The sequence below is a fragment of the Neopsephotus bourkii genome, unplaced genomic scaffold, assembly GCF_033783945.1.
Source record: "Neopsephotus bourkii isolate Nb327-2 ecotype Australia unplaced genomic scaffold, CSIRO-AGI_Nbou_v1 NB_168, whole genome shotgun sequence".
Lineage (NCBI taxonomy): Eukaryota > Metazoa > Chordata > Aves > Psittaciformes > Psittacidae > Neopsephotus > Neopsephotus bourkii.
Window position 1 is genome coordinate 6,179,714 of NW_026900684.1, and position 23,055 is coordinate 6,202,768.

The window sequence follows — 23,055 nt, forward strand, 5'->3', positions numbered from 1 at the left end:
TATGCCTGAAAAAACAAAATAAAAGCAGTACAATATCATACAAATTAAATTTAAAAATATGTGGGATTGAAAGAAAATATTTGAATTTTACAGTTATGGATTTGCTGGTGCAACTACATATGAGGCATAATCAGTCAAGCTTCATTCCAATTATACTATTAGGTGGCTATATTTATGTTCAGGACTAATCCATGCACTTGAAAAAAAAAACAAAACAGTAAGATGTTGTATAATTCTCAAATTGGGATAGAAGAGCACAAGGGCAACTCCTTTTTCAAGCAGAAAAGTGGTTCAGAGCCAGCAGCTGGACAAATATCTAGTTGAAAGAAAATAAACTTAAAAACTTAAAAATAAAATTTGGATAAATTGATTCTAAAATACTATCTCAGACAGCAATTCTCACTTTCTCCTGCCAATCCAGAAGACTATTTGCTCTTCCATACTGTAACTTTTCTGTAATTATGGATAGAAAGTGTTTCTTTGTTACTAGGCAAAGACATGACCATATGCCACTAGAAACCTTCTGAGGGGTGGACCAGAATAAATCCTAGGGATACTTAAGAACAAAGTTTCAAGACACTACATGTCTAGTGAAGACACTTTTACAACTGAAGTTCATTGTATCTTTGTAGACACATACTACATTTTTTTCCTGTTATGTATTTATTTAGTGAGACACTAAGCTGTAAATACTGTAGCATTTGCTTGGAGAACAAACTGAAACTTCCTGAAAAACCTGTTGTCTTCTTGCTTGGAAATTTGGTCAATGCGCTCTTTGCCAGGCATGCTCAACCACGTGTGGCTGTAAGATGCTGTTTTTGTTTGCTTAGGTTTTTAAAGATAAGTCTATGTACCACAGAAGAAAAAAGTACTTACAAATCCTGCATAAAACAGCTACATATCTAAAGCATCATCATTGCTCAAAGCATTCAGTGTAAGTAAGAATACCTCCCCATTTCAGATCCCATCACTTACAGTAGTATACATGTTTTGGACATTGCATGAGATCAAGAAAGCATAGAAAGTAAAAATAAAATCCAGCAACATGGAAAAAGATGTAATCCAGATAAATAAAAAAAGATACAAAAGATAGGAGGAGTTCAGAGTTTTCAATAATGTGTCCTACATTTAATGAAAGCAGTTCTCACCTGAGTGTGTGAAGGTGGTAAGCCTTTTCGGCCATATACTCCAATCAATGCATCTTTCTGAAGTGATATATTGAATTTTAGAAATTGTGGCTGATCAATGAAGAGTTGTGATCTCCAAAAAATCCCAGGGGGAACTTCTTGTATTGCTCTTCGGCCTATATCAAGTTCTCCAGAATCTATAGTGTTGTTTTCCTGTGCAAATCCCCCTAATTTTCCTGATGGGTTAGAATAAGAAGAGACAAAAAATTAGTGCTCCTTTCTTGCTTTCAACCATCCTTTATAAAAAATGCCAAATATTTAGTATCACCTCAGATTAAATGTTACCTGACAACCTTTCTGAAGGTTTTGGAAATAAAAAACCAAAGATACCACAAATACCTAACAAGTAAAAACACTGTAACTTCCCTAAGCACTAGCATTACGGAAACTGTTTTAGGATCTACATTAAACTACTCACTTTTTCCCCCAAGTATTTTAACAGCTGTTTTTGAGCATAAAGTCTCACACTAAAAAAAAAACCTAACGGGAAATGAAGCATACAATTTTAACAGATACATAAACATAAGCAGTCATGGGAACTAACATACAGTCTTTTCTATGTTACATATCAGAGCACTTATACAATATTAACAATGCCTACAGCTCTGTAGGCAATTATTTTGTTTTTGTGTTCCCCTGTCCCTTCCAGAGGTGGAGGTTCTCACCCTCAGTCCTTAGCTTGTTACCACCTCCTTATCCACAGTCTTCTGAATAAAATGTATAATAGCATGTCAGTCTGGTTCTTTCACTGTTTCTTATATAATAATGAATATGTATTTATCCTGCAGGCCAATTACTGGGAATAAGAACATAGCACTGAAGGGCATTAACAATTTTTCCCTATGAAGCACTTGTGCAACTATCAGTTAGACTTAGGAAGCCAGTGATGATGGCTTGAAAATGCCCAGAAGAAGCAAAGATGCTAACATACAAAAGACACATGATGTCAAACACTAACACTGAAAAACTGGACAACTGGTAGTGGCATTAAAAAAGAAAATGAAGTTATGAACTTTAGATAACCCCAACAAATTTTTTGTTTAACTGGGTAAGTACAGGCAACAGAGACTCTATCTACTCAATACTACAGCTAGAATGGAGAACAGTATCATCCAAATCTGCAAGGTTTTGTGTCATCTCAGTGAAGCACCATCAATAAACAGAACGGGTAAAACTCTTCCAGCCCAAGCTGATAATCCCACAAAGCATGGGGCTGGATGTTATAGACAGCACAGGCCTGTGCTAACTCAGATCTCCATGTTGCCCCTTATTGTACCACACAAGCACATTGTTAAATCTGCCAACGTTTACAAAACTTTCTCAAAGCTCATCAGCAAACAAACTGCAGTTTAGTTGTGATAGTGCCTTCTACCTGTCAGATTTGTAGGAAGCAGAACTGCTAAGAAGTGGTTTGCACAAACCATCACCACCCAGCTTTAAAATCTGGGATGGTTTAGATGAATTTGAGGCTAAAGACTCACATCTGATGTTCAGGCACTAAGTCCATTCCGTATGGCTGGACACAGGCAGTCTTGCAAACTGGTCCAGGGTCAAAGCCTACTTTGATCCTGATGGAATCAGCATGAACAATTCTAGACTAAGACGCAAAGATATGTATAAGAACTCGCTTATCAACACGTCAACATTGAGCAAGTAATGTCACATTTAAGCGGCTGGCACATCAAGGTGAACCTTGAGTGAAGTAATATAAAGAAAGGTGGAACTGTAGTTACAATCTTACAGTCTACTGTGTCTTTACCACTTTATACTTTCTTTCAGCAGCTCGCGTATTATAAAGGTTGAGCTAAACCCACCTGAATGTGATAAGCATGTTGAAATGATGCTGACTTGTTTGCGTACAAGTGTTCTGAAGAACTGACAACGCTGTGTTGCTGCCCTGTCTCTTATGTTCAAATTCTACATTATTCATCATTTGATGGAACAAACTGACACAACCTTTTTGCAAACATTAAGACTGTAAAAAAGCTAGATTAAAATTTGAAATGCCAGGTGAGGTCACAGATTGATCTTCGCCACCTTTTGTGCATCCATGATGAACAGAGACTGCTGCTGAATTAAACAGGTACAGAGAGGCCTTGAGCGGGAGCTTGTACCATCATCAGAGCTGTGCCACAGCAGTTTTGTAGTTAGTGAAAATGTCTCACTTACAGGATCATCATATTGATCAGTGTTCTACTGAGAAGAGACCACGAAATACCTGATTTTGGAGAAACTATTTTTTTACACTTTCCAAGATGGGTCTGCTGCTTTTCTAACTTTGGACTTGACCTTTCACAATATTTATATTGTATTCTAGAAGATGGATCTGTATTCACTATTTTAGTTCACTTAAGCATTGTATCTTACCAGTTCCTTCAAATTTAAGCATGTTGTGTTGCAAAAATTGACACACTGATGACTGATATTCTCTAAACAACAAACACTTGTTTGCAGTATTGATCTGCAGCTTTCCCTATTTCTACATTTGAAATTAAAAATAACTACCTCTTACAACTGAAAAGATGAACTAGACATATTGAGCACCTTTATCCATTATAAAGGTGGACTTTATCAAACACTTTGAACAACTTGCCAGAAATGCCTATTACTGGGCTTCAACACTTGTCCATAGCAGACAATGATCCTATGGACTCCCACTTTCTTCACCAAAAAAGAGGTAGTTTTACCCTGTAGCCACATGCTCCTTTAATGCCACACCACCTCTCTCAAACTGTCACTAGTTGTTTGCCCTCCCAGAATAAGTTTAAATTATTGTTTGTTCCCAGATGCATCAAAATGGAGTACGAAAAATCTCAGTAGTGTCATTATTTTCTTTTCACTTTCAGAAGAGTAACAATTCTTATACACAGCTTTAAATAAAAATATGAGATGTCACACTCATTGACACAATTCCATAATGATATTAACAGTCCAAATAACAAGCTGAATGTTAAAATATTGTCCTGGATTCAGCTGTAACATTTTTTCCTCCTTCCTAGTAGCTGGTGCAGTGCTGTGTTTTGGCTTTAGTCTGAACAGTGCTGGTAGCGCACCAGTGTTTTAGTTGTTGCTCAGTAGCGCTTACCCTCATCAAAGATTTTTCAGTCTCTCATGCTCTGCCAGTGACGAGGGGCACAAGAAGCCGGGAGGAAGCAGAGACAGGACACCTGACCTGAACTAGCCAAAGGGGTATTCTGTATCACAGCACGTCACGCCCAGTGTATAAACTGGAAGGAGTTATCTGGAAGGCCCGGATCGCTGCTCAGGTCAGGCTGGGTATCGGTCAGTGGATGGAGAGCAATTGTGTTGTGCATCACTTGTGTTTATTGTTTGTTTTTTTCTTTCCTCTTTTAGTTTTATATCCTCTCCCCTTGTTATTTTCCATGTCATTATTATAACTAGTTTTTATGATACTTTAATTATTAAACTGTTCTTGTCTCAACCCATGGGGTTTACGTTCTTTCGATTCTCCCCATCCTGCCCAGAGTGGGAGGAGCAAGGGGAGTATGAGGGAATGGCTGTATGGTTCTGAATTAACGTCTGGGCTTAAATCATGACAAACACCCATCCTCCTGAATATACTCTATTCCACAATACTTCTTCCCTAACCCCAAAATTTCTTTTTTTACAGACTTCCCAAAGAGACAGCAACATATATACACTTACATATTTATAGGCAAATAATATTTATAGCATGATTTGCTCTTATACTGCTATATATATATTATTTAATTTACAAAATATGGTAACTTTCTGCATCACATAGTATCTAATATATATAATCATTATATGATTCATTTCTGATACCAATAATCCAATGCACTATGGGTAATTAATAGGTAAATTATTTGTTATCTTTAATATTTGCAAGCTTTATTTCAACTGCCTGAGGTTAATGTGGACATACTCCTGAGCTAAACAAATATTTAAAGCAAGAAACAATAATTATTATACAGGAAAAACAATTCACAATATCCCTAAAATGACACGAAGACAAACTTTCTCTCCTAATTTCCAAACATTCTATAGATTAAAACATAAGATACACTGCAAATAACTGTGTATGAAAATGAATGCACAACCAAAACACAAAAATACTCAACAATAACTGCTGTTTAGTGTCACACATATAATCTTCCATTCTTCAAGGGCAGTACTAATTAGAATATTAGGTTGTAAGGCTCTATTTAGAGTCAGTGGCACGTTCTCCTGTTCCACTGAATAACCTTGTATCTGATCTTTTTCTGTGAGATACCTGCTATACACACTTGTGCAACAACTGTTCCAAGAAATTAAATTAAAATCCTCCTTAAAATCATACCTTTTTAGACAAAAAAACCTAATTAACATCTCATTAAGAAGCTGTTATACCTTTAATTAACATGAGATACTGTAAACAAACCCAAAAGCCCCATACATGTATGTTAAAGCACATATATTTTAATGAGTATAATCTCAAAAAGAGCATCTAAGTAAGGCAAAAGAAATGCCCCTCTTCCCATTCACTTCTTTCCTCCCTTTCACTCCTTTCCTCCCATTCACTCGTTTTCCCATTTTTAAAAATCAGCAATTAGGCATACATTATTGTGTTTCTGAACTGCACATAGAATTTGTATGACAACAAATAATTTGAGATGCACATAGACTTTATATGACATAAAATAAAGCCAGCAACATGTGAGATGTGACCAACTGCTGGAACACAACAGGTAAACAAGCTAGTTTTTAACTTTTCTATTGCCTAGTTCTTAAAACTATAGAGTACTGATGCACCTCAAGTAAATGCCTGTATTTGATTAAGCATGGCTTACAAATTACGTTGGAAAACCTAAACTAAAATGGCCTATAAAATTCACCATAGACATAGACAACACACATTCTTATCCATCTTATGCACCACCAAATCATGCCTGTCTAGATGCGCAGGTGATATGTTGCCAGCAGTTTACTGTTCATATAGAGAGAAGCACTAGGAGAAGAAAAAACCATCCACAAAAGAAGAAAACAAAAAACCTTTGGCAAAGTCTTGTTCAAAGATTCAAGCTTCACTTACTAAATGATTTGCATTTCAGGGTGATTTAACATGCTTTTATTGTCAATTATAACTATCTATTTCTATGTAAACCATGGCTGAATTTTCTCCAGAGGTCATAAGTATGTATTTTCAGGTTCTATTTTTGCTAATTTGTCACACAAAGCACTTGTACTTCTGAATGGCAAATGAATACCTGGGATCCAGAATACAGTGGGCTATGATTTTCTGACCAAAGTAGGCCCAGGATTATCTGGTTTAGATAAGAGTCAAGGAAAATGCGTGGCACATACAATGCTGAGAATTTCTCCCATCTGTATGAGAGTATCAGGATATTACTAGGAGCTAAAGATGGGCAATACTGAAAGTTGTTCAGCTGTTGAAATCTTCAAATCAAGGCTCTACCAATACTTCCTTACAGTTTTCAATAACTAGCATGATAGCACAAGGCTCCCCTTCTTATATTTCGTATCTAGCCATCACACTTTCCCTTCTGCTTAACCTTTCTTTTGTGATTTAAAATATATATTCTCTCATTTGTCTGATGTTTAGTATTGATGTATGCTGATAAATGACTGTTTACCATATTCTGCAGCAGACAGCATTTCAACAGTGGATGGAATTAACCCTGCTCTCCTGTACAGTACTTGGGAACATAAGGAAGGAAAAATGGGATTTGATATACTTGTTGTTTCCTTTTATTTTTGAGGCAAAGTATAACAGTTTTTAATTTGTAAAAATAAAAATATAATATCAAGGGAAAAAGAACAATTTTTATTTATAAAATACTTATAAAGACGTGTATATTTTTTAGACAAAAATGTATACTGGCTACTGAAGGCAGAAGACAGTGGCATGATGAGCTGTCACTGCAGCATCAATATTCATTAACCATACAGTAGCTTTTTGCTATTCATTCAAGTAAGAACACAGAAAGAGATAATGAATATCTAAGTGCAAAACAAAAAGGCAGTAGGGTAAAGGAAATGGAAGAAAGAAAAAAGAAAAAGTCCTAGCAGAGGAGTCTCCTATGCTTACAAACGTGACAAAAGCATGAACTGAGCTCTGTCTTTTCTATAACTTGGAGCTGTGATAACTTGAAAAAATTTGAAGATGTCAACTGCTGGCAGAGGCTTCTTCCTCCTCGGTGGTAAGGAGGTCAGCTCTATCTTGTGAAAGGGAAAATAGATTTTTGTGTAATGAAGCAAACACTGCATTCATCAACCATTTAAATCAAGTTTTCCATTCAAAAGCTATTGATTTTAAAGCCTCTTTTAGCCAAAAGTGCACAGGCTCTTAAATGTTTTGAGAATCCTAAAGGGCAACATGGAAAAAGGTCGATAAAAAATAATCCCTTTGTGTGTTTTGTACTTTAAAAGCTCCTACAACAAAATTAATAAAGTTCAGGGCTTTTTTTCTTTCTATATATATATATATTTTTTTTTTTTACTTTGTATGTTGGGCATATGATTCAGGTTCAATATTATCTGCTAGAGACTTTGAGAAAACAAATGAACATATACATGACCTATTAAATTTCAGAGAGAAATTAAAAAAGAAAGAAAAGCTCATCTGTAGAGAAAAACCCAAGCCATTCCATAGCAAGGTCATCATGGCACAGAGAGCTCCTTGATCATAATCATGGCTTACAAATTACTTTGGAGAACCTAAACTGAAATGGCCTACAAAATTCATCATAGCCATAGAAAACACACATTCTTATGCCACCTTATGCAGCACCAAATCATGCCTGTCTGGATAAGCAGGAATGACCATGATCATGATTAGCCTTTTAAACACATCTGAGAGAGAAGCTTCGAAAATATGCAAAACCTTCTTGAAATGCCTTTTCATGTGCCAACTCTCCAGAAAAAGAGATTATGTACCCCCTTATCACAGACAAGGCTTTGGTCTGAAAACTATACAGAGCTCGTTGGGGCTCCCAAAGTTTGAAATCTGGTGGCAGGTTCCCCTTATGAAATACTGTGCCTTGTCACTTTGGGCCCCCTGGGTTTGCTGTGGCAATTTCAGCAGCATGAGACAACAGCCCCTCAGGCAAGATAGTCCAAGCCAGCCTCAGTACCATACTTCTCCCTCAACAATCATTACATTATCAAAGATTTTAAAGTAAGCGGAGGTTCTGCTTCTCTGGATGTGAAAAGAGGTTTTCTACTCTCATAAAATATTACATGCAAATTCCCATGAAGAATTTTGGTTGACAGCTTTCCTAGTATGATCAACACTACCACCCAGGATCCATCACTCCTTTAACATGATAGGTAGGAGGAACAGTGCGCTCCTGTGAAATATCTACGTATCTATTTAAAATTACTATTACTTACAAATGCTCTGTACTACCATTAAATAGAGTTTTGGAGAAGAAGTGTTAAAAGTCTGGTGATGTAAGATATAAAGGAGAGAAAATCGGTGCCTGTTTCACTTACCATTTTCTCCAGCAGGTACTGTTACAGGATGTGTTGGCACAGTATCAGAATTCACTTTTCCGTTCTCAAATGTATCATTTTCAGTTTGCTGCAACTGCCAGTTGAGGCCAAACAGATGCATTGCTGGTGGTAAAGGATACAGGTTATTTGATGCTCTTAACCACAATGACAAATTGTACAAATAATGGCTTTCCACTCTTCACAGCGGAATAGCAACACATACATTAAAAAAATTAAATTACAGGAACAAGCATTCACAGACTAATAGTTCAACTTAGCAATGGCACTAAGCAATTACTACCACTGTCCTTTAATGATACAGTGCTTTTGGTGAATGAAGTTGACAGAAAGCTCACCAGTCTCATTTCAAGTCTGTTACCGGTCCCAAATCAATGTTCAAAAGATAAGCAGTAATTACATCCTTTTCTCTTTTTTCATTTTTGATCCTTCTGAAGAGACAAATCATTTAAGTGAGCTCCTAAATGACCTACTAAAATAAATGATTTCACTAGCAGACAGATCCATTCTGGTTAGGCAGAAAGGGGAAAGAAACAATGCAAGAGGAGAGGAAGAAGGCCTCTGTGGGTGTTGAAGGGCTAACCTAAGACATCAACACTCCTTATCATGCTGTCACTAACACCCTGTACAACCTCCAGTTATGTGCCCATTCCCCATGTTAATCTGCAGAATAAGGCCAAGACCATTAACAGAGCTGCAGATACTGGGGCACTGTGCTCCGATAATGACAATGGTTTCCAATGACACTAGGTTTCCGAACTACTTAATTCCCCACAACCACATTTATTAGAAAGGTGATACCATGTGAAAAAGTTTAGCTAAGCTAATTATGAAAGACAGAGTCAACCTTCTATAGTGTTAGGGGGAACTGCTTAAGGAACCTTGATATCACTTGGGGATTAATGAATAAAGCCACGTCTGAACTTTGAGAGCAAAAATATGGAAAAAAATTACCTTAATACTACACTGTAATACATGCAATAAGTGCAATTTCTTGCTATCTGTGGTGCATTTCCTTCTCTTCCAATGACTCTATGCTACCAGAAAAACTCATTTTATTGTAATTACTTTAATTTGCATTTGGCATAACATGGGTTTGCTCATTCCATGACAATAGTTATCACCAAAGTTAAAAGTCTTTAGGTACTACTGGGTAATAAAAATACACTGGAAAAGAATCTGTAGTAACGTACTTTAACTATCAGTGCAAAATATAAGGAAAACAGTTCACTCTATCCTGTCGCTTCTGGTCTTTTTGTCTCTGAAACAGATCACTGCAATAGTAAATGTTATGAATTTATTTATCCCTTCTATCCAAATGACAATTCTTCATCCCTTTCGGTTTCATCTCTGATATTTCAATCTCTCTGTATTGACCAACCCTTACCTAACACAAACAGGTATCAGCAGAACTCTAGTCAGGCAGCCAGCAAACACTGCAGAAGATTTTCTGCCAGGTCTTTGCCTTAAACCTTCCCCCTTACCCTCAACACAACAGAAAAACAGTGCTACCAAAGACATATTACTGAACGCTTCAAAGACTGAAATCCTCACTGCAGATGACATATTCTCTTTGTTCCATGTCTCTGACTCTACTATTACTCTTCTTTCTCAGACCTTAAATTGCCTTTCAAAGCGTAATAATGTAGAATGTTCCTTGACCCTAAAACCTTATTTCTTTTTCCTCCTTTCATCTCTTGTTAAACCATAAATCTGACTACCACAATTTCTGGCACATCACTCGAATTAGCCATTATTATTTTGGCCTAACTCAGCTGAAATTCTTATTTATATATTAATCATCTGATCACTGTATCTGTTTTAATATATTTAATCAAAATCCCTAGGGTCAAACTCTATTATTTGTTATACTAGTCCAACTCACTGGCATCAGTGAAAGACTGCAAATAGCTAAATAACATGATTCAAACCCACTACATTTCTTGTCTTCAGTCTGGATGTCTAAATCACCTCTCCTAACTTTGCTAGCTTCTTACCACTCTTCAGGAGAAGAAAAGAAAGTGGCATTCATTTTGTAACTCTAGAAGTGCATCCCTTACAAAAAGAAGAGCTTGGATCATCATTAACAGCACTGTCTGCAGGTGCTGTATACATGCCCTGTGCCTCTTCATGCTCCACTGGGAGATCAGAAGGGGAAGTTCCAACACGACCTTCTAGACATTCCCTCATAACTCAAAACAGCTGGAATTTGAAGACTTCAAAGGCAAAGACCGTGGGATCTATATTGATTACATCTAAAAGAACCATAGTTACTACAAGGTAAGTGACAAGTACCTTTTCTTTGCATGTACTGATGTGAGTCTCATGGTAGTTCATTGTTAAAGATAGTAACGGTTGCACCCCTCAAAAATACTACTGCTCTCTCAACTTTGACTGAACTGGCACCAAGTTCAATAAACAATGTCTAACAAAAATGAACTGATGGATACATGCAGCTGTTTCACAGACTGTGAATATCAAGAATATTTTTGAAGTAGACCAAAAATGCTGCTTGACAAGTCCAGTGACCCAAAACTTACAGTATGTACTAATACACTAAATAATTCAACTACGTAATCTCCCTGAGACAGCACTATGGAATTTAGAGAATTCTCCTTTTACTATAAACATGTGAGAATGTGAAAGAATTCAGCTTGTTAATACAGGATCAAAATACAAGGCACAATTTCTTTAGCAATGGGGAATTTTAAGAACATAGGTAAATTGATTGATTAAGACAAATTCAAGCACTACTTTGTTGATTAAGATTGGTCTCTTCTCAGCCAGCCATAAAGCAAGCTTTAAGCCCTTATCAATCTTACAAGGACAGCAAGGCACCTGTTAAAAGTTCTTGATGCCCCCGCAAGTTTGACAAGCAACCCCTCATACTGCTAACTGCAAACTGAGAGCACAGCTCAGTGGAGGGTCTGAGCCCTTGAAGTTAAATGTTATGAACTAGTTCTGAATTTCCAGAGGGGGAATGATGCAGGCAGACCGCAGTGGTGTATATATTTGTTTGATTTCCTCAGGTCTAGAAAAGGGTGAAGACTTTCTTCCACTTTTGGGATGGGGATGTAAAAGTTTAATCCCCTTCTCTGTTTCTACTGTGTTCAGAGAAATGGTAGGTTTACTTCTTTCTATAAAGAATTTGATATACGAAGCAAAATTAAAGCAAAGACATATAAAGCAAAATATATTTCTCTATTCTCAGATGTTCTTTTAGTCCCAAATCTAATGTAAAGCAGTTTCTTGATTTTTGGATTAAATATTGCCTGTTAAGTCTCCTTTATTCCCATTCCATTTGGCATTAATTTTGGTGTTAGAAAATGACAATAACACAAGAGATCCTTCCTAGAGTAACTAGTTCCAAGTCTGCCAAATCTATGAGGCTGCTAACACTGGAACAACTTTCAGTACTGGCATATATATCTCTGATGGCAGCAAGGACTTGTCTGAGAATGCCAGATGCCTCTAACCAAAAGACACGCAGGTTGAGATGAATGTGGTTGGGGACAGCAACTCAATCCAAATAAGCCACAGCTGCAAGCATGGATGAAGCCTCAGAGGATGGGAGAAAAGATGGGTTATCACAATGCAAATGTGCCCACTAAACCCTAACAAAACCCTCCTTTTACTCCTATCAGGACTGGGATGACTCTTCCCATTATGAACAGGATGATTTTTTATGAAACAGATGATGATATCCTCTGCCTATTCTGCTGTTTCAGTCTCCAGCTCTACTCTGCAAAGTAATCTCTAGCCACCAACAGATCTTCACTCGCTAGACTTATGATAGCATTCTACCTTGGGACTGGCAGAGTTGTTTAAGGTGGTATTTGTACCGCTGTTGGTCAAATTACCAGCATTATGGCCAGCTGTTTACAGCATGGTGAAAGTTTAAATGGTGAGGACTCTGTTTCCTCTAACAGAGTAGAAAGGAGAGACATCAGAGAGGAGAAAGACCTCTAGGATCTGCGCTGCTCTTGGCATGAACACAGCATCAGTGTCTAGGTGGTGCCGGATGGTATGGCTGAATTCTCCAGAACAAATCTCAAGCATATGAGCAGTAAGCAAACCAACAGTTGAGCTTTCTCCAACATCTCCTCCCTCCCATATTTCTACAAAGCAGAACATGCCAAATGGACTGAGAGATTCAAAAGACAAGATTCAGAGCTCAGATCAGAGTGCACTTATACCTACAGTAGCACTGATGTTAACACAAAATGCTATCATTTGTTACAGGCTATCAGGTAATCTTACCATCTGTTACCACATAGTTCACTGAAGGTTTTCTGAACCACCTTAAACTGTTTTGTCAAGCTTGGCTGATCTTACCTTTTGCTGTGTGACTGAGGTCTACTTATTTTAGTTTGTAATCAAAGTGTACGAGGCCTTCATTTCCACTCAATAGTTAAAACAGCAAATAAGAATACATTTCACAGCAAAACACTTTAAAAAGTATTATGACCAGATTACACTGTGTAAAGCATTTTACAGTAATATACTTCAAGAATTTGCTGCTAACAGGCCCTTTCATTCCTTTAAAGTTGCCAGCCCATTTGTCTTGCATGCTCCTTTCTCAGGCTAGTACTGCTGTGCTTTATGCATTCCCTTCACAAGGAACTTGTTCATGAACAAACATACTGTATTATCACTTCAAAACCCTCCACAGGACTTTCTTCAGCAATCCAAAAAGAAATCAGTCTCTTTATTAGTAGGTGGTAAGACAGGGTAATTTATGGAACTATGTGGCAGAACTAGAACTATGAGAGCTGACAACTACCTGCCGCACTCTACTGAGGAGTGTTTTCTCTTTGCTGCCTTGCTCACTAGCTCAAAGCTCTCTTCTGCCAAAGTTATGAGAGACACAAAAAAGAACTGTAACAGAAAAGCAATTTTGGTAGCTGTTTCTCCATTTAGCAAAAACTGGTCTTGTCTGGATTTTTTTTCCATCTCCTCAAAACACTTGAATGGTAAGAGGACAGGGACAGGTAGTTGATAAAGCCCTACAGTTGATAAAACCCTACAGCATCAAGGATGTAGTTCTGAACAGAAAACAACATTTGGACATGGATGTGAATATACATTCAATGTTAGGGTTTATGATTGCTATCAGAAAGAAAGAATACTTTTTTCCTTTGTAGGAAGAGCAGCAATATGCAGTAAAAACCAGAGAAACTTATTTTTTGTGCTGGTCAAAATTCAAGGGCTTCTCTATCGTAATTCATCAGGATCAAACACATCTTTTTTTAAAGTACTGTAAGTGACAAATAGGCTCATGAAAATAAAAGAAAAAGGGCATATCAAATAAAATTTGAGCTATGCAAGTGAAATCATTAAAGATGCAGGTGATAAGATAAACAAGCAAAACCATATGCATATAAGCACAGGCTTTATTCAGAGAAGCAGCTCTACAGTAACTGAAGAGGTAACTGAAGTCTGAGTCTCAAGTCTCTGAAGTACTGGTCAGAAGTGCCAGTACTTCATCACCTTCCATTCTGAATTCAGTAAAAGTTCTAAAAACAACAGAACACATTTCAGGGGAAAAATAATTTACAGACAGGAGGATTCCTTTAAGCAGAAATAAATAGAAATGGAGTTGCCTGAATTGGGAAATGGACTTCCAATGTTCCTCCAGCTCTTTCTAGTATAACAACAGATGAAAATTAACACTTGACAGCAGAAATTAAAAAACAGCAGCTATGTCTAAGTAGCAAGCAACTCCCCAAGACCTCTGGAGAAGGTGTATGGTGTATGTTCTATAAAGAACTCTACACTGTGGTGAAAGTTGTCAAGAGGAACTGAATGATGTTGATGACCCTCTTCTCTTTCTCCCATGTGTTTTACAAGGTATGGTAATCAAGTCTTATTATTCATGAAGCTGTGTTTTAAGAGGATCTACTTGCTAAGTTACTCAATGGATTTTCCAGGACTGCTATGCATTTCTGGGTCCTGGTGCTTTCAAACCATGATTTACAAAATTACTTCCCTAGAATTAATAGAATAATATATATGCACACTTGCACATAAGGAAAAGTGAATATCATTTATATTTAAAGCAATGCAAAAAGATTATAATTTAAACTAAGCAAATTGCAATTATTGCTCAATCTTGTTGAAGGATTATCTTCTAGTTCATCTCCCTGTTGGCAATACATTTTTAAATGAAATTTTGAACATTGAAGTGGTTTTTCAAATTATTTCCCATATATTTTCCTTGCAGCTATAATTAGAATCTAAACCTATTTTATTCTGAAGGACCTGGAGTGGACCAGAAGATGTGCAAATCAACTGTCAGTGATTTGCATTCACTTGCTTTTTTCTAAGATAATAGTATGAGTTGGATGTTGCTGCAGATCAAATAGTGAATTAAAAACAGTTAATTAAAAATTCAAATAAAGCAAATTAAAAGCTAGAAAAGTTCTTTATTTATTACTGTTTTTCTCAAATCAACAAAAAGCCTGTTATCTCTAAATTCAAAATAATTTAAAAGTGCATGCTTTTGAGCACCCTCAAACGGTTAGCCACCAGAAGCATCACACAAAAGTTTCTGAACCTATATTTTGAATGCAAACCATATCAGTATAGCATTATATGAAAAACTTAGCAATATCTATCAAGTTCAATATAGTAACTTAAAAAGTGTAGTCTCTTTTATACTGAACTGTTAAATGGGTCCATTGATTTTACTGTTTCACCCGAAAAAAAAAATAAATAAAATCCAACCGTTATACTCGACTCCTCATTTTCCCTTGGAATATTTTCTTAACAAAGAATTTGAAAAACACACCACAAAAACGTGCTAGAAAAAAAAATACAGCAACAAAGATGTATCGACTATCTTCTATGGATAAACTTACTTTCTTTGCCACTAATCAAAGATTATTATATGCCATTTTAAAGTATTGCTGCATATGAATTGTTAAGATGCATGGTAGTCTTAGAGTAAGTATCTACTACATTCACCCCAAAATGGAACATTTAGACCTCTGAAAACTTGTATGGCTAGATGTCTCATTTTAGTTGTCAAGCCTGCGACTTTTATATAACAATGGTCTAATTCTGTCAACAGCATTATGTGAGGCTCAGTCAAAGCTTAAGGGAGAATCCAGATTTCTTAAAACAGAAACAAAGATTCAATAGCCTCTTATTTAAATAAGATATTTATTCTGATGATCATCCAACGTTCTCCATTATGTAACAGTCTTCAGTGTTACCTAAACAGTCTTTTAGTACTATGCTGGGCTTTCTCCTGAATAGAGCTTTTTTGGTTCTTTTTGCTTTGTTTTTGTCTTGCTGTTTGGTTGGTTCCTTTTTTTTTTTTTTTTTCAGATAATGTTGTTCACAGTTAAGAAGATGGTGAAAAATCATTACAGGTACAGAAATGATGGGGAAACGCATGCTGACTCCTCTGAGATGAGGGTTGTTTTGTCTCTTTTAGTTCATGCAAAGGCATGAAAAACATTCCATAAATTTTGGGGTCCGATCTAATAAAGTCATAATCAATGATTTTGTTGTCAAGTATTGTGGGGGGGGAAACAAAGTACCCTGATTTACACTTTTCAAGACTAGGTTGAGACTGCAGGATAATTACTTCACTGTATTCCTTCAGGCATTTCTTTACTTTCTTCCTTCTCTATATTTAACTCCTTCTCTTTCCTTCCTTAAACTCGCTGTCTGGAAAACAGCTGAGGCTCACATTTGTGCTTATCTGTTCTATTTTTGTTCCACAACTCCAACTGAAGTCTTGCTCAGGGCAACATCCTTTAGATTGCAGCCCTCATAAAAAAGAAGTGTTAAGAAAAGAAATGTCCATGTAAAGTCTCAGAATTCACTGGAATCATCTTTCTTAGGCAAAAGCATCAATGAACGGGTCCAACCATTTTTATAGTTCAAAAGCCTTATTTATTACAAAACAACCCAACAAATCCAAATGCAACAAAAACCTACAAATCCCTTGAGGGATTTAACAATACTGAAGTGGCACTATATGAACATGCTTAACCTATTTGCATGTTGATGGCATAAAGAACTGATGTCTGATTAAAAGACTTAAGGACCAAAGGAAAAAGAAACGGGGCCAATTAAGGTGATGTTCAAAGGACACACTGAGCTGGGATTTTTTAGTATGAGTGAACTACTGGTGTTGCATACTTCCATCTCATGACCGGCTAGAAAAGATCAAAGCTTTTTAATTCCATATTAAGAATGACAGAGTATTACAGCAAACATGCAATGAGGAGAGATGTAATAAGCCTTAATAAAAGATGATAATAAGGTTTGATAAGAACTTTTGGAATGTCACCAAATCTGGAATGCAAGATGAAAGCAACTGCATGTAGAGATTGCAGTGTGTTATTTGGAACCCCACAGAGCTAAACTGTGATTAGAACTACATATTTTTCCATAAATTAGCTTTTGTTTTGAATTTCCTGCTGAGATCATATACAAGGTGATTGAACGTGCGAGTCAATATATAGGTTCTCTAATTCTTTGCTGTTTGTAGGCTTCATGATATCATGATTACAGCGGTCCACTTGTAGATCAAAGGTATGTGACTGAGGCCAAAACAAAATAACTTAAAACCTCTACAAAACTTCTTCATGGTGATTTAGATCTATCCAAGATAATTACAACTCACCTACCTGAACTGTGCAATTACGTAGATGCATAAACCAACCACTACACATAGCTCTCAATTTGCAAAACCACAGAATTTCCACTGAAATCCACAGTTTAAAACAGTATGGACATGCTGAGATTACCATCAAAGAGGCCTTTTTACACAGCTCCACCTTACCTCAACACCTCCAATACAAACTTGTAAGCCACCTGCTATTTGCATGAGCAAACAATCCCGTGCAAATCACTGGTTCAAAACCCCAGTGTTTAAGTTAGCTTAGCGATTGCAGTCATCCACCTACTAAAACCTCTCCACCACCCTCTATTTTAGCTCAGTTCCTCACAGGGACAGAGTTCCTCACTACATCATCAGCAATTGTGTCTGCCAAAACAGCTGTGTGCCTGGGCCAGAGACACACAGGAGGAACTGGGTACTAGATGGAGCATCCCTTATTTTATAGTCATTAATGCATTTTATGTGCATTGAACTAACACACCATGTTCCTCCAGCAGCTTCACTGAAGTGAGACGTGGTTTTTAAGAAACTATTCCTGTGAGGAAAGATATACCACAGATTCATGAAAAATATTATGAATAAAAAGCAAGCAGAAAAAATAATTGATCATATATGATTTATGGAAGAAACCTATGACATAAAGACAACCTTAATTGTTTGTAAGGCCAGTGATTTGATACTTCCAAGCCAGTTTGTAAACCATTCTGTATTTCTTAAGTTATGTAAGCCTTGGGAAACGTTAAGATTACAGTTTCACATTGATTGTTTTTCCCCCTTAAAATAAAATTAGCCAAGACATTGAACTACAAAATCTTACAGATGATGTGAAGAACAGGCAGTCTTTGTTTAAAGTAACAGTCACTTATAAAATCAATGGAGAAAATCAACTACTCCTTTTGCTGTGTGAAAAGACTGGATTAGTAATAAGGATGCATTTTAAAATTATCCTCTACTTTTTGCTCCAGCTGAATTGAAATAACCAGAAGCATAGTGACTCTCCTGTTCCAACATGTGGATACCTCAGTATCATTACCTCTACTTGAGATTATGAACAGGAGAAGGACAGAAAAGAAGTTGCTGGGACAACAGGGTTTTTTTGTTTTTTTTTATGGTTTTGTGAATGAAATTGTCTGAAAAAGCATCTGTGTGAAAATGAAGGGTCTCGTATTTAAAAGATTCCAGTCTACTTCAGGGGACACCTACTTTCATCTGTAATTAATCACTGCAGTGGGGTAATTACACCTATATAAAACCCATGTGCTTCTGCGATCTCAATCATAAATGTAACATCAAATAATATTGCTCAAAGCAAGTCTGGACACATGCACTTGACCTTTTTATTCTAAAGTGCTTGTGTATGGAGAAGCTTACTAAAATCTCATCTAAATCTGACATTTTTAACAGCATGAATTTCTTAAAGCATTCTAAAGGAGACCAAACAATTGTCTTCATAGAAGAGATTAAAGATTGCCATTTACAGAAAATATGCAATTTATAAAAGATGCAACTTGTACACAAAACTACGAGCTTTAATACATGTATTATGATCATAGCAGATAGCACATCTCTAGGGACTATCTTGTTTCTTCACAGACAGGAGTTGCAAGTTAATGGAAACTACCAGCAGAGAAGACTGTAACTGTATGTCCACAACAACTTAGATAATCACCTGAGTAAATTTATCTCTGCTTTGCAAAATCTCTTAAACATGAGCATGCATATGAAGTACTACATATGCATACATACTACTAAAATACACTACATGTTTAGATGTGTTGATGAAATAGGAACTACATCTTTAAACTAGTGTAAGCTTGCTATTTATCAACAACAACAAAAAAAGGCAGCTGGTATAATTTAACTTCATTTCTCATTAGACTAAAAATTGCTACTATTTAGAAGTCTGCCAGAAGGTTATAGGAGGAGAGCAGAAGGGCCAGCATCTCGACAGAATGTGCTTGAAAGAATCATAGAATCATTTAGGTTGGAAAAGGTTTTTAAGATCATTGAGTCCAATCATTAACTTACCACTGGCAAGTCCATCACTAAACCATGTCTCTAGGCAGTATGTCTACAAGTCTTTTAAATACCTCCAGGGACAGTGACTCAACCATTTCCTTGGTGTCGTGGTTTAAACCCAACCAGACAGCTCGTTCACTCACTCTCCCCCTTTCCTCCCTCTTTCTTTCCTTCACACCCCCCCCCCCCCCCCAGGGATGGGGAGGAGAATCGAAAGAATGTAACTCTCATGAGTTAAGATGAGAACAGTCCAGTAACTAAGGTATAACACAAACCACTACTGCTACCATCAATGATAATAATGATAAGGAAATAACAAGGGAAGAGAATACTATACCACCTGCCGAAACAAGCCCAACCCAGAAGAACCCGTGCCCTTCCGGGTAACTCCCAGTTACCTCCCCGGGCATAGAATCATAGAATAGTTAGGGTTGGAAAGGACCTTAAGATCATCAAGTTCCAACCCCCCTGCCATGGGCAGGGATACCTCGCTCTAAACCGTATCACCCAAGGCCTCGGCCAACCTGGCCTTGAACACCACCACAGATGGAGCATTCAGAACCTCCCTGAACAACCTATTCCAGTGCCTCACCACCCTAACAGGAAAGAATTTCCTCCTTATAACCAATCTAAACTGCCCCTGTTTAAGTTTTAACCCATTACCCCTTGTCCTATCACTACAGTCCCTAACAAAGAGTCCATTCCCAGCATCCCTATATGCCCCCTTCAGATACTGGAAGGACGCTATGAGATCCCCATGCAGCCTTCTCTTCTCCAGGCTGAACAGCCCCAACTTTCTCAGCTGATCTTCATATGGGAGGTGCTCCAGTCCCCTGATCATTCTCGTGGCCCTCCTCTGGCCTTGTTCCAACAGATCCATGTCCTTTTTATGTTTAGGACACCAGAACTGCACACAATACTCCAAGTGAGGTTTCACGAGAGCAGAATAAAGGGGCAGGATCACCTCCTTCGACCTGCTGGTCACACTCCTTTTGATGCAGTCCAGGATATGGTTGGCTTTCTGGGCTGCAAGGGCACACTGCTGGCTCATGTTCATTTTCTCATCGACCAGCACCCCCAAGTCCTTCTCCACAGGGCTGCTCTGAATCTCTTCTCTGCCCAACCTGTAGCTGTGCCTGCGATTGCTCCGACCCAGGTGTAGGACCTTGCACTTGGAATGGTTAAACTTCATGAGGTTGGCATCAGCCCACCTCACAAGCGTGTCAAGGTCCCTCTGGATGGCATTCCTTCCCTCCAGCGTATCAACCGAAACCGACACAGCTTGGTGTCATTGGCAAACTTGATGAGGGCGCACTCAATCCCACTGTCCATGTCAGCGACAAAGATGTTAAACAAGACCGGTCCCAACACTGATCCCTGACGGACAACACTCGTTACAGGTCTCCAGCCGGACATTGAGCCATTGACCACAACTCTTTGTGTGCAGCCATCCAGCCAGTTCTTTATCCACTGAGTGGTCCATTCATCAAATTGATGTCTCTCCAATTTAGAGACAAGAATGTCGTGTGGGAGTGCCGAACGCTTTGCACAAATCCAGGTAGATGACATCATCTGCTCTACCCCTGTCCATCAGTTCTGTAGCCCCATCATAAAAGGCCACCGAATTGGTCAGGCAGGATTTCCCCTTAGTGAAGCCATGCTGGCTGTCACCAAGCACCTTGTTGTTTTTCATGTGCCTTAGCATGCCTTCCAGGAGAATCTGCTCCAAGATTTTGCCAGGCACAGAGGTGAGACTGACTGGTCTGTAATTCCCCAGGTCATCCATTTTCCCCTTCTTGAAAATGGGGGTTATATTTCCCTTTTTCCAGTTGTTGGGAACTTCACCTGACTGCCATGATTTTTCAAATATGATGGTCCAGGGGCTTAGCAACTTCATTTGCCAGCTCCTTCAGGACCCACGGATGGATTTCATCAGGACCCATGGACTTGTGCACGTTCAGATTTTTAAGATGGTGTCGAACCAGATCCTCTCCTACAGTGGGCCCAAGGTCTTCATTTTCACAGTCCCTGCGTCTGCTTTCCAAGACTTGGGTGGTGCGGTCAAAGCCTTTGCTAAAGAAGACCGAGGCAAAGAAGTCATTCAGAACCTCAGTCTTCTCCAAATCCTGTGTATCTAGTTCACTCAAGAGCTTCCTGAGGGGGTCTAAGTTCTCCCTAATCTGTTTTGTATTTGCTATGTACCTGTAGAATCCCTTCCTCTTATCCCTAATATCCCTAGCCAAGTTTAATTCTGACTGGGCCTTAGCTTTCCTAACCTGGTCTCTAGCTTCCCAGACAACATCCCTGTACTCTTCCCAGGCCGCCTGTCCTTGTTTCCACTTTCTATAAAACTCTTTTTTCATTTGATTTTTCCTCAGGAGCTCCTTATTCATCCAAGGAGGTCTCTTGGCCCTCCTGCTGCACTTCCTTCTGGTTGGGATGCAACACTCCTGAGCTTGTAGCAGGTGATCCTTGAAGATCAACCAACAGTCCTGGCCCCCCCCTGCCCTCTAGGGCTATATCCCATGGAACCTTACTAAGCAGGCTCCAGAAGAGGCCATGACGTGCTGTGGTATGGAATACCTCTTTGGCTAGCCTGGGTCAGGTGTCCTGTTTCTGCTTCCTCCCGGCTTCCCCTCCTCCCTGGCAGACCATGAGACTCACAAAGTCCTTGGTCAGAGTAAACATTACTGAGCAGCAACTAAAAACATCTGTGTTATCAGCACTGTTCCCAGGCTGAAAGTCAAAACACAACGCTACACCAGCTACCAAGGAGAAAAAATTGACTGCTACTGCTAAACCCAGGACACTTGGGCAGCCTGTTCCAATGCTTGACAACCTTTTAGTGAAGAAATTTTTCCTAATGTCCCATCTAAACCTCGCCTGGTGCTACCGAAGGCTGCTTGTTCTTGTGCTATCGCTTGTTACTTGAGAGAGAAGACCAACACCTGCCTTGCTATAACATCCTGCCAGGTAGTTTGTGGAGAGCAATGAGGTCTCCCTTGAGCCTGCTTTTATCCAGGCTAAACAACCCCACTTCTCATAGGACTTTTCTTCTAGACCCTTCATGAGCTTCATTGCCCTTCAGACATGCTCTAGAACTTCAGCGTCTTCCTTGTAATGACACTGCATCAGAATATGATGTCAGAATCACACAGTGTGGGACCTATGGACAATGACATAATGTCAACTTGCGATTTATAATTACACCTGTTACACTGCCGGCATTACTGAGTTTGAATTTGCTCCATTAGGCAAAAGTGCAGGGTGACAGGACTATTGCCAAAAACTTTGTGATAAATCTGAATTTGAATACAAGCCTTTTTTGGAACAGAAGTGGATATGCTCCTTGATAGATTAACTTTTTTAATCCTCTGAAATCTTGCCTTTTTTAACCTCCTGACTGCCAATTACATGTTCCTACATCCTTCTGTGTGAGGATTATCTTTCTCAATGAATGTTTTACTCTCAGGGACACTAAGAATAGTAGCATCTGGCATCCACTGCACCAATCAAAAGTTAATAGCGTGTACTCCTGAAACAGTGGTTTGCACTTAGTCTGAAACACAATAACAAGATCTTTGCTTAAAAAACGTTAACTGAAGGCATTATCCATAATGATGTTCCTGCAAGAGATGAGAAAGTATATTTAAAGTTCATGCTTCAAGACATAGATGTTTGACATGTTTAGATTTTACACCATTTCAATGAAAGATG

The 23,055-nt window shown here is 38.2% G+C and overlaps 1 protein-coding gene across 6 annotated transcripts in view; it reads right to left on the reverse strand.

Moving 5' to 3' along the window:
* TENM3 (teneurin transmembrane protein 3) overlaps positions 1–23,055 on the reverse strand; it is a 1,300,329-nt gene that overhangs the window by 91,215 nt on the left and 1,186,059 nt on the right. For all 6 annotated transcript variants that reach the window (XM_061372205.1, XM_061372214.1, XM_061372239.1 and 3 more), the window contains 2 exons: positions 8,664–8,786; positions 1,149–1,363 (listed from right to left, as the gene is read on the reverse strand). In XM_061372205.1, the coding sequence (XP_061228189.1) occupies positions 1,149–1,363; positions 8,664–8,786 (338 nt within the window). The remainder of the gene's footprint in view (positions 1–1,148; positions 1,364–8,663; positions 8,787–23,055) is intronic.